This window comes from Globicephala melas, chromosome 13 (assembly GCF_963455315.2).
Source record: "Globicephala melas chromosome 13, mGloMel1.2, whole genome shotgun sequence".
Taxonomy (NCBI): domain Eukaryota; kingdom Metazoa; phylum Chordata; class Mammalia; order Artiodactyla; family Delphinidae; genus Globicephala; species Globicephala melas.
In genome coordinates, this window is record NC_083326.1 from 29,091,570 (window position 1) to 29,104,446 (window position 12,877).

The 12,877-nt window shown below is 40.4% G+C and overlaps 1 protein-coding gene across 6 annotated transcripts in view; it reads left to right on the forward strand.

Annotated features, from left to right (window-relative positions):
• The window catches only part of ATP9B (ATPase phospholipid transporting 9B (putative)), a 217,057-nt gene that overhangs the window by 96,545 nt on the left and 107,635 nt on the right, over positions 1-12,877 (forward strand). For all 6 annotated transcript variants that reach the window (XM_030868226.2, XM_060311086.2, XM_030868225.2 and 3 more), the window contains one exon: positions 8,805-8,881. In XM_030868226.2, coding sequence (XP_030724086.1) covers positions 8,805-8,881 — 77 coding nt within the window. The remainder of the gene's footprint in view (positions 1-8,804; positions 8,882-12,877) is intronic.

The window sequence follows — 12,877 nt, forward strand, 5'->3', positions numbered from 1 at the left end:
TGCCCTGCAAACCGGTTCATCTGTACCATTTTTCTAGGTTCCACATATATGCGTTAATATACGATATTTGTTTTTCTCTTTCTGACTTATTTCACTCTGTATGACAGTCTCTAGATTCATCCACATCTCTACAAATGACCCAGTTTTGTTCCTTTTTATGGCTGAGTAATATTCCATTGTATACATGTACCACATCTTCTTTATCCATTCATCTGTCAGTGAGCATTTAGGTTGCTTCCATGACCTGGCAGTTGAAAACAGTGCTGCAGTGAACATTGGGGTGCATGTGTCTTTTTGATTTGTGGTTTTCTTTGGGTAATATGCCCAGTAGTGGCATTGCTGGGTCATATGATAATTCTATTTTTAGTTTTTTAAGGAACCTCCATGCTGTTCTCCATAGTGGCTGTATCAATTTACATTCCCACCAACAGTGCGAGAGGGTTCCCTTTTCTCCACACCCTCTCCAGCATTTGTTGTTTGTAGAGTTTTCTGATGATGCCCATTCTAACTGGTGTGAGGCGATACCTCATTATAGTTTTGAGTTGCATTTCTCTAATGATTAGTGATATTGAGCAGCTTTTCATGTGCTTCTTGGCCATCTGTATGTCTTCTTTGGAGAAATGTCTATTTAAGTCTTCTGCCCATTTTTTGATTGGGTTGTTTGTTTTGTTAATATTGAGCTGCATGAGCTGTTTATATATTTTGGAGATTAATCCATTGTCTGTTGATTCGTTTGCAAATATTTTCTCCCATTCTGAGAGTTGTCTTTTCGTCTTGTTTGTAGTTTCCTTTCCTTTGCAAAAGGTTTTAAGTTTCATTAGGTTCCATTTGTTTATTTTTGTTTTTATTTCCATTACTCTGGGAGGTGGATCAAAAATGATCTTGCTGTGATTTATGTCAAAGAGTGTTCTTCCTATATTTTCCTCTAAGAGTTTTATAGTGTCTGGTCTTACATTTAGGTCTCTAATCCATTCTGAGTTTATTTTTGTGTATGGTGTTAGGGAGTGTTCTAATTTCATTCTTTTCCATGTAGCTGTCCAGTTTTCCCAGCACCACTTATTGAAGAGGCTGTCTTTTCTCCATTGTATATCCTTGCCTCCTTTGTCATAGATCAGTTGACCATAGGTGCATGGGTTTATCTCTGGGCTTTCTGTCCTGTTCCATTGATCTACATTTCCGTTTTTGTGCCAGTACCATATTGTCTTGATTACTGTAGGTTTGTAGTATAGTCTGAAGCCAGGGAGTCTGATTCCTCCAGCTCCGTTTTTTTCCCTCAAGACTGCTTTGGCTATTTGGGGTCTTTTGTGTCTCCATACAACTTTTAAGGGTTTTTTATTCTAGTTCTGTAAAAAAATGCCACTGGTAATTTGATAGGGATTGCATAGAATCTGTCGATTGCTTTGGGTAGTACAGTCATTTTCACAATATTGATTCTTCCAATCCAAGAACATGGTATATCTGTTTGTGTCATCTTTGATTTCTTTCATCAGTGTCTTGTAGTTTCTGAGTACAGGTCTTTTACCTCCTTAAGTAGGTTTATTCCTAGATATTTTATTATTTTTGTTGCAGTGGTGAATGGGATTGTTTCCTTTATTTCTCTTTGTGACATTTTGTTGCTAGTATATAAGAATGCAAGAGATTTCTGTGCATTAATTTTGTATCCTGCAACTTTACCAGATTCATTGATTAGCTCTAGTAGTTTTCTGGTGGCATCTTTAGGATTCTCTATGTATAGTATCATGTCATCTGCAAACAGTGACAGTTTTACTTTTTCTTTTCCAATTTGTGTTCCTTTTATTTCTTTTTCGTCTCTGATTGCCATGGTTAGGACTTCCAAAACTATATTGAATAATAGTGGTAAGAGTGGACATCCTTGTCTTGTTCCTGATCCTAGAGGGAATGCTTTCAGTTTTTCACCATTGAGAATGATGTTTGCTGTGAGTTTGTTGTATATGGTCTTTATTAGGTTGAGGTAGGTTCCCTCTGTGCCCACTTTCTGGAGAGTTTTTATCATAAATGGGTGTTGAATTTTGTCAAAAGCTTTCTATGCATCTGTTGAGATGATCATATGGTTTTTCTTCTTCAGTTTGTTAATACGGTGTATCACATTGATTGATTTGCGTATACTGAAGAATCTTTGCATCCCTGGGATAAATCCCACTTGATCATGGTGTATGGTCCTTTTAATGTGTTGTTGGATTCTGTTTGCTAGTATTGTGTTGAGGATTTTTGCATCTATATTCATCCGTGATTTTGGTGTATAATTTTCTTTTTTTGTAGCATCTTTGTCTGGTTTTGGTATCAGGGTGATGGTGGCCTCATAGAATGAGTTTGGGAGTGTTCCTTCCTCTGCAATTTTGTGGAAGAGTTTGAGAAGGATGGGTGTTAGCTCTTCTCTAAATGTTTGCTAGATTTCACCTGTCAAGCCATCTGGTCTTGGACTTTTGTTTGTTGGAAGATTTTAAATCACAGTTTCAATTTCATTCCTTATGATTGGTCTGTTCATATTTTCTATTCCTTCCTGGTTCAGTCTCCATTGGAAGGTTATACCTTTCTAAGAATTTGTCCATTTCTTCCAGGTTGTCCATTTTATTGGCACAGAGTTGCTTGTAGTAGTGTCTTATAATGCTTTGTATTTCCACGGTGTCCGTTGTAACTTCTCCTTTTCCATTTCTAATTTTATTTTATTTTTTAAATTAATTAATTTATTTATTTGTTTTTGGCTGTGTTGGGTCTTCATTTCTGTGCGAGGGCTTTCTCTATTTGCGGCAAGTGGGGGCCACTCTTCATCGCGGTGCACGGGCCTCTCACTATCGCGGCCTCTCTTGTTGCGGAGCACAGGCTCCAGACGCGCAGGCTCAGCAGTTGTGGCTCACGGGCCTAGCTGCTCCACGGCATGTGGGATCTTCCCAGACGAGGGCTGAAACCAGTGTCCTGTGCATTGGCAGGCAGACTCTCAACCACTGCACCACCGGGGAAGCCCCTCTAATTTTATGGATTTGAGTCCTCTCTTTTTCTTGATGAGTCTGGCTAAAGGTTTATCAATTTTGTTTATCTTCTCAAAGAACCAACTTTTAGTTTTTTTGATCTTTGCTATTGTTTTCTTTATTTCTATTTCATTTATTTCTGCTCTGATATTTATGATTTCTTTCCTTCTAGTAACTTTGGGTTTTGTTTGTTCTTCTTTCTCTAGCTCCTTTAGGTGTAAGTTTAGATTGTTTATTTGAGATTTTTCTTGTTTCTTGAGATAGGCTTGTATTGGTATAAACTTCCCTCTTAGAACTGCTTTTGCTGCATCCCATAGGCTTTGGATCATTGTATTTTCATTGTCATTTGTCTCTAGGTATTTTTTGATTTCCTCTTTGATTTCTTCAGTGATCTTTTTGTTATTTAGTAACGTGTTGCTTAGCCTCCATGTGTTTGTGTTTTTTACGGTTTTTTTCCCTGTAATTTATTTCTAATCTCATAGTGTTGTGGTAGGAAAAGATGCTTGATATGATTTCACTTTTCTTAAATTTACCGAGGCTTGATTTGTGACCCAAGATGTGATCTATCCTAGAGAGCGTTCTGTGTGCACTTGAGAAAAAAGTGTAATCTGCTGTTTTTGGATGGAATGTCCTTTAAATATCAATTAAATCTATCTGGTCTACTGTGTCATTTAAAGCTTGTGTTTCCTTATTCATTTTCTGGCTGGATGATCTGTCCATTGGTGTTACTGAGCTGTTAATGTCCCCCACTATTGTGTTACTGTCGATTTCCTCTTTTATAGCTGTTAGCAGTTGCCGTATGTATTGAGGTGCTCCTATATTGGGTACATATATATTTGTTATATCTTCTTCTTGGATTGATCCCTTGATCATTATGTAGTGTCCTTCCTTGTCTCTTGTAACATTCTTTATTTTAAAGTCTGTTTGATCTGATATGAGTATTGATACTCCAGCTTTCTTTTGATTTCCATTTGCATGGAATATCTTTTTCCATCCCCTCACTTTCAGTCTGTATGTGTCCCCAGGTCTGAAGTGGGTCTCTTGCAGACAGCATATAGATGGGTCGTGTTTTTGTATCCATTCAGCGAGCCTGTGTCTTTTGGTTGGAGCATTTAATCCATTCACGTTTAAGGTAATTATCGATATGTATGTTCCTATTACCATTTTCTTAATTGTTTTGGGTTTGTTTTTGTAGGTCCTTTTCTTCTCTTGTGTTTCTCACTTAGAGAAGTTCCTTTAGCATTTGTTGTAGAGCTGGTTTGGTGGTGCTGAATTCTCTTAGCTTTTGCTTGTCTGTAAAGCTTTTGATTTCTCCATCGAATCTGAATGAGATCCTTGCCGGGTAGAGTAATCTTGATTGCAGGTTCTTCCCTTTCATCACTTTAAATGTATTGTGCCACTCCCTTCTGGCTTGTAGAGCTTCTGCTAGAAATCAGTTGTTAACCTTATGGGAGTTCCTTGTATGTTATTTGTCATTTTTCCCTTGTTGCTTTCAATAATTTTTCTTTGTCTTTAATTTTTGTCAGTTTGATTATTATGTGTCTTGGCGTGTTTCTCCTTGGGTTTATCCTGCCTGGGACTCTCTGTGCCTCCTAGACTTGGGTGGCTACTTCCTTTCCCATGTTAGGGAAGTTTTTGACTATAATCTCTTCAAATATTTTCTCAGGTCCTTTCTCTCTCTCTTCTCCTTCTGGGACCCCTATAATGTGAATGTTGTTGCATTTAATGTTGTCCCAGAGGTCTCTTAGGCTGTCTTCATTTCTTTTCATTCTTGTTTCTTTATTCTGTTCTGTGGAAGTGAACTCTACCATTCTGTCTTCCAGGTTACTTATCCGTTCTTCTGCCTCAGTTATTCTGCTATTGATTCCTTCTAGTGTAGTTTTCATTTCAGTTATTGTATTGTTTATCTCTGTTTGTTTGTTCTTTAATTATTCTAGGTGTTTGTTCTTTAATTCTTCTAGGTCTTTGTTAAACATTTCTTGCATCTTGTCTATCTTTGCCTCCATTCTTTTTCCGAGGTCCTGGATCATCTTCACTATCATTATTCTGAATTCTTTTTCTGGAAGGTTGCCTATCTCCACTTCATTTAGTTGTTTTACTGGAGTTTTATCTTGTTCCTTCATTTAGTTGTTTTTTTGGAGTTTTATCTTGTTCCTTCATCTGGTACAACGTCCTCTGCCTTTTCATTTTGTCTATCTTTCTGTGAATGTGGTTTTCCTTCCACAGGCTGCAGAATTGTAGTTCTTCTTCAGAGACGAAGTTTTGCACTAGTGTTTTAACATCATTAAAAAAGCATGAAAGCAAACATAATTTTAATAGGTGGAGATTCTCTTCAGTTAGTAGATGTTGGTTTTTTGTCATGATGAATTTTTAAAATTTCTCACAATAAAAAGAGAGCGGAAGTAAGTGTAGCACACTGTCAGAGACATCAGAGAGGGCAGGCCGGTCCTTCTTGAGGTCCAGGTAAGGGCTGTGGCTCAGAAGGCCTACCATTGTTAGCAGGGTCATGTACCCAGGATTTGATTCCAGGGGTGCTGTCCTCCATGGCCTTTGACCTTCAGCACTTAGCATGTAATAGTTTATAGGAAAATACTTACAGCATACCACGTTTACATACCTGGTCACAGATTTTACATTTTCTATATCTAGTTGTATCTAGGTGTTGTATCCTATTTTTTTTCATCATGTTGATATTTATTCTTTTTAATAAAGAATCAAGATTGAGTTCACTCATAAAGATATTTGAAGATTCTCTTTTTCTTTTTAAATTTATTTCATCTTTTGTTTCCTGTATGTTAGAATGTTGTTACTGATCCCCAGTACTATTGATTTTTGGCCTCTCTTCTCAAAGAGCCAGAAGCAACCCAGGCTGGAGGCTTGAGGTATCCTAGATAATTCACTGTGCACAGTGTTTCTCTCCTGACCTTCATTCTCAGGATGACCTTGGCAAGTGGTAGCTCCTGCTTGTGAACTTCGGCAACACAGACACAAATGTAGGCATCATAACACATTTGCCGCATAGATAACCCTTTCTTATTCTTCCAGAGATAGAATTCAGTGGCCAGAGTATTGTATCTTCTGAGAGAGTATTTAGGTTGTTTAAAACAATCGTTCCACAAGTTTAAATAAAGTACCTTTAATTTTAAATTTTGTTCAGTCATTTTTGAAATGCAAGCTTTTTCATGGATTTCAAACCTTTCAACACATGCTTAACTCTATTTCAAAGCCTATTAACGTGAGCAGTTGCTAGACTCTCTATATAAGCAGCCTTCCGCATACTGAGATATGTTTGAAGTACTTTGGATTTCCAGGAGTAATACAAGGGCTCTTACCTTCTTTACACTGGATTACAAGCTGAGAGGGAAAGACCAGCATTTTTAAAAATTTTATTCTTTAAAAGTTATGTGTCACTACTATATTTAAAATAGATAACTAATAAGCACCTACTGTATAGCACAGAGAACTCTACTCAGTGCTCTGTAATGACTTATATGGGAAAAGAATCTAAAAAAGAATGGGTATATGTAGACGTATAACTGGTTCACTTTGCTGTACAACTGAAACTAACACATCGTAAATCAACTCTACCCCAATACAGATTAAAAAAAAAAGTTATGTGTCGATTGAATTCAAGTTGCCTCCTGGTGAAGTGAGCTCAGGCCTTCCTCCCTGGCTGTAGAAACCAAACGCATGGGAGCAAGGACTCAAGTTGACACAGACAGATAAACAGACACAAGGACTGAGGGCACCAGAGAGGGAAAAACACGACTTCCCAGGGTGCCATGCTTCTTCCCCTTGTTGGTTCAGAGAACCAGGAAACTTGCCATGTTTCAGTAATAGGTGGATATGGGAGCATTCTGATCTTAAGTTGCCGAGAGCCTGGAAGGAAGGATGAGTCCTCTAGAGTCTGCTGGACGTATGTGCTCAGATGGGGGTCCAGGCTGAGCCCCAGAGCAGGACTGCAGGTTCTGTACGCAGTCAGGGGTCCAGGGCTGATACTGATGGTAGAAAATACAGCAAATGAGAGTAAACTTTTGGAAAATTTATAAGAATTTGATGAAGGAATTTAATGTTAAGAAGATTGGAACATATGTTTTGTCAAATTTTTTTTGTTATTTGTTTCTCTTAATAATTTATTGATGTGATATTTTGCAAAACTAGGCCTTGTGACCAATTAGAAATTTAAAAGTAAAACCTGTACCACACATAGTTTGCAAGGCTTCTGCTTTAGAGAAAACTTAGTATCTGGGATCGGCCAGCAGGGGAACCCGTCCCACTCAGGCGTCACTCAAGGGGCTGGACCCAGAGAGCTCTGGTGCAGGGCCACAGAAGCAGCATGGAGTCTGAGAGGCAGGACCAGTGGGGGCGCTGGAGCGCGCAGCAGCCTGCAGCTCGCTGCTTCTCAAGCTTCGGTCTCACGGGGCAGTTGTTGTGGGCTGGGAAGTGGGCGACGAAACTCGGTTCCTCACTTCTGGGGTCTTGCTCCTTGATGCTCCTGATGCGCCATTTGCAGCCCAGCTCAGTGCAGGTGTCACCAGTCCCTCTCTGTGTCCTCCGTTGGTGGAGTGGAGGTCCATAGTCACATGGGGCCGCTCTGCTTTGAAGAGCGCAGTAAGTGCAAGCCTCACAGCTTCCCAGGGCACACAATTACAAAGGGGGAAAAAAGAGATGCTTATTCTAAAAAAAGAGCAAACACGTAACGTCTGCAGCTGTCACTGCTGAGCTGTACGTACCCTGGCATCTTCTGTCTTCCTGGGCGTTCCGTGGAGGAGGCTTTTGGTGGTGTGCTGAGATGTGTGGTGCACAGCTGTCATTGTTATGTAGACCCGAGATCACCTCGGTCGCATTTACTCCACAGGTCCTGCCTTAGGACTCACTAAATTCCACACATTACATTAATGTGACATCAAAGAGTTTTTGTATAATTATTAGGGTTAATTCTGCAGTGGTTGTTGATTTCAGTGAGTATCATGGATATATCATCTTTCTCACCTTAATTGTGTTTCTCACCTTCAAATTTTGTGAAAATTAGAAATATAAATTATGCACAGCAGCAGTTCTAGAGGCGGACTTCCATGGTTTTTAATTTGACATTCCAGAGATGAATGCCTCTGATCTGAGCCTTTGTAATGTATAGATCGTTCTAGGGGTATTTTACTGTTCTTTTATCTTAAGTTTGATAGACCGCAAAATTATCATTTCTTCTTAACATGTACAATTAGAAAACCAAACTTTCAGGAGACAGGAATAAAAGAGACATAACATATAAATTCAAAATCAAATATTGTCTTTATAATACTCCTCTTACTGTTTTCATTGTCTGTGTCCTGAAATGTGAGCAGAGGCTCTTGTGCCTGGTTGTCCTGCATCTTTACAGTGAAAGGATGCTCTCAGACTCCTGTTCAGAGAAACTGCCCCCCCCCACCGGTACCATCTTGTTGGGGATCGCATGAATTGATCAGTTAGAATGTAAGCTCTCTTGATGTAGCTTCGGTGTTAGAGTTACCATTTTAATAGGCATTAATGAGTGAGCAGTGTCACGCTCTCTATTGCCAGTGAAAAGAATATTAGTACATTTTCTAATGTTTTGTGTAGGTAAATTAGTATCACTTAAGAAATCATTTGAGTTTTTCAAAGTTTATTTTTAAAGTTGAGATTAGATTTTCTAGAACTACTGAAATTAAATATGCTGTTGGATAAATCTGTATAAAATCAAATGGTGTCATAATATTTTCCATCAAAACGATTAATTAGCAAGTGTTACTTCTGTGCATATCCTTCAAGTTTATCTGTAAGGACCACTTTTGTGTTTTGCAGGTACTATAATAGGTGTTGTCATTTATACTGGAAAAGAGACTCGAAGTGTAATGAACACATCCAATCCAAAAAGTAAGGTAGGCTAGCTTGAGGACCGACTGCTTGACTGAACTCACCTCCTCCTTTCAGTGACAGAGCACGTGTAGTTCTGAGTAGCTTGTTTGTGAAACAGAGTTTCAAAATGTTGGTGATTCAGGATATGAATTCTCTGTGTTTGTGTAACAGCATGCTCGTGTAGAAGAATTTTCAAAACTATTTTTTCTTGGTTAATCAGAGTTTTATATGTCTCTTAAATTTTCATTGTTGTATATATAATTTGCCCATAATTTAACAGTTAATTGTGGGTCTTTTAATTTCTCCTCAATCTATTTATTTTATAATTTGCACTCTATTTTTATGCTGATGATTCTTTTTTAAAATAAAGGAATCTGTATTAATGTTTTTATGGTATGTAATTTGACAGTGTTTTATTGTTAAACCAGTTTTATTTGTTATTTCCATTTCAGAAGAAGCATATTGAAAACCAGATTTTAGTTTTTAGACTGCTTGATTATATTCCTAAATTAATTATATTCCTGTTACAGTCCTAAAATTGTTATTTATGCAGTCATGGTGTGTGTAAGTTAAATCATAACAAAAGGTTAGTTTGAATTCTCAGTAGTTATGATTTGAACAGCACATTTTGTATCAAGTCATAATATGTGGTAATATCTACTGAATGAGAAGCTCTTTCTAACTGTGCATTTTACTCACTTTTCTTTGAAATATAATTTGTGTGCATCTAAGTAGAACAAAAAAATCCTCTCATGGAGTCACACCTTGCTTTGTGAGTAATTCATAGGACAGGTTGTCTTCTGCAGGAAATTTATAACAAAGCAATAGAAATGAAATAATTCTTTGAAAGATATCTTTTAGGACAAGATGTGTTTCATTTTTTCAGCTAAATACTATTTTAAAAATTAGTTAACCCTTCAGAAACGAGGGAAGCATCACTGACGCTGTGAATGCCTGGACCTGCGTGCAGTGCAGCCGACTGTGCTTCCCGTGTGGAGCGCATCCCCAGCTGCCTCCCAGGGCTGCATCTGGTGACACTTTATATTCCTGTATTTGTTAGGGCTCCAGATGTCTGTGGGTGACATGTTTACAGACGTCAAAGAAAAATGTTGTGCTACTATTATTTTAGTATAAATTCTGATTTTGATAATGGGGGAAAAATTCTCTGTCGATTTATATATATATATATAAAAAACTTGGCTTTAATTTGAGTAAATCAAATATACCCAAGTCAGTAATTCTACAGTAGAGTTAAATTATTTAAAAATAAATTACTAAACTAATGGCAAGAGTTAGAATCGCATACATAGTTATGTGTGTTTTCTGGCAAGTATGGTGTTTTTCTTTAGTAAGCAAAACTTGGACGTCTAGTAACACATATATGATTTCTGGGGGGGTTTTCCTTAATCATTTTACTTTTACACTTATGATGGTATTTGAGGGTAAATTTAATTTTAACTATTAAGTTTAAAATCTGAAAACTTTGTAATCCAACTTCTTTTCTTGTTCTCCCTTTCCCTTCTGTGCCGCTCACTTGCTGTCACTTTCTCACCGTCTGTCTACACACGGCCACTTCTTTCCTCCGGGCACCTTCGGTTTTGGCTCACGTGCTTGTTCCCTTGGGTGTTGATCCAGAGTTACTTAGGTGACCTTTCCCAGGTTTCTGACCGCAGTGAAGAACTCTGGCGCTGGAGGTTGACCAGCCTGGGTTAGAGTCTGGGTGTTGCACTGACCAGCTCTTTGACTGTGGGCAAGCGGCTTAATTCTGTGCCTTATTACTCGGTAAATGCTACCTATCACCGTTACCTTTCTACAAAGTGAAATGTGAAATATGAATGAGTGCCGTGGTTTTTCAACCCCACCCTCGTTGTCAGTCAAGACACACTCCCTGAGCAGTGCCCAGGCCCTGAGCGGCTTCAGAGCTGCCCGCCTTTCAGGCCCTCCCCTCCGCCCTCCCCCCTGCCCTCCCCTCCACCCTCCCCCCTCCCCCCTCCCTCCCCTCCGCCCTCCTGCACCCCCTCTTCCTCCTCGTCCTCTCAGCCTCCCTTCCTCCTTCCCGGTTTAGACAGTCTTCCCAGTTTCCTTGCGTTAGCAAAATCTCTCTTACAACAGGAAGAACTCCTTTGGCGTCTTGCAGGATTGGGCTCGGATCTTCGCTCTGCCGCTTGACAGCCTCACGTGGGGAGCAGACGTGCTCTTTCTGGGGCCGAACCTTTCTGGGGCTTGATCAGCGTTTGCTGCTCCCCTTCTGGTTGAAAGCCCTAGGGAAGCTCTCACACAGGCAGGCACTGATCTGAGCACTCTATGTCCATTGTGCCGTGAGTCTGCATGGCAGCCCCCGGAGGAGCCGGAGCCAGCTGCTTTCAGAGCAGGGCGACTGCAGCTCAGGGGGCAGCCTCATCTGCATGGGGCTGCCGCTCCCTCAGGGCACTGCGGGTGGCAGAGCTCCAGCCTGAAAACCTTCTTGTAAATCAAGGGATCATCTTAGGAGAGAGAGAAAATCTCTCAATGCGCATATGTCATTAAATCTTCCTAAGTGTTAAATGCCGGATTTATAAGAGCAAAATTCAGGAAAAGGTTGCAAGCATGCTACAGTGGACAAAAAGCAGCAGATGTAATTTATCTAGGGCAAGTATTGATATGTGCTGAAAGAAAAGAATGCGTGATGTTTGAATCCTAAACAGAGGGAAGACAGAAATTATGTTCGCTGTTTGTAAGACGTTATTATCTGCAGACGACATCTCAGTGTTCTTCTGTAGCTTACTAAACCAGCAAACTTCTGGATTTCACAGAAGGCTAGTGGAAACAAAAAGCAAACATTTAAAATGCTTTGAATCATTTGCCTGAGTTTCATTGGATTTCTTTGGGGAAGCCACACTGTTCCTAACCCTCCATTCTGAGCGCTGCCCTATGCGTGGAATGCCTGTGGGGATAGAGTGTCAGGTGAAACAGCCCTGGAAGCACAGTGGCGCACACACCAGAGGTTCCTTCTCTCCTCGTGTACATGTCTGAGATGTGGGCAGGCGCTCTGCTCGGCACCATTCCGCGGGGGCCCCTCCTGGAAGCACGCCTTGGTGACCGTGGGGATAAGAAGAAACTGGCGTGGCAGGTTACACACGCCTCCGCGCTCAGCCGGTCAGCGGTGTGGGCGTGTTTCCTTGGCCAGAGCACTTGAATGGCTTCACCGAAGTTGGAGGAATTAGGGACGTACAGTCCTACCCCAGCCGTGGAGGAGGGAGAATTGGGGATGTTTAATGACAAGCACTGCTGACCACCCACAGTGCGCTTATGGGTGAGAGTTTCCAGCCTTTCACAGAGAGTTAAAAAACAAGGAGCAACCTCGTAGAGCCCTAAAAGTGCCAGCAGCTAGGGTGAAGCAGGGAAGGGTAGCCAGGGAGGAAGGCTGAGAGGACAGCACTTGCAGAGTGGCCGGCAGTTGGCAGCGGGCCATGTGGAGGAGGCCCCGGAGGTGAAGGGCTGAAGGGTCCGCGGACTAAGCACATAGAAGTCGTGGTGAAGTGAAAAGCTCGGGTGGAGGGCAGATGCAGGGGCAGGTAGAAGCCTCCGAAGGAGGGCTCTCGGCCATGGCTGAGCAGGGGAGGCCGGACACGCTTTGAGGCAGGGCCCAGAGCACCAGAGAAGCCGTGGTGGTAAGAACTGATTGATGCTGCCCTGGGGAAAGGATTTTATTGATTTTGTTTCTGGTGAGAAAACCAATATCAAAAAACTACTGAAGCTTCCAGTAAAAGAAGAGAGGGTCTTAGTTTATAAAGAGGAAAAATATTCTTTGGAAGAATAAGTTTCATAGGCATCTAATAGTAACTTAAATATATAAATACAAAATTACTTAAAGGGGAAATTATATACTGTTATATGGAAAACAGCTACCATAGAAAATATGATGTGGCCTCTTTGATTTTGCAGAAAATATTTACGCTCACAGACGTAGAAAACTTACAGTTACCAAGGGGAACGAGGGGAGGGGAGGGATAAAGTAGGAGTTTGGGATTGACATACAT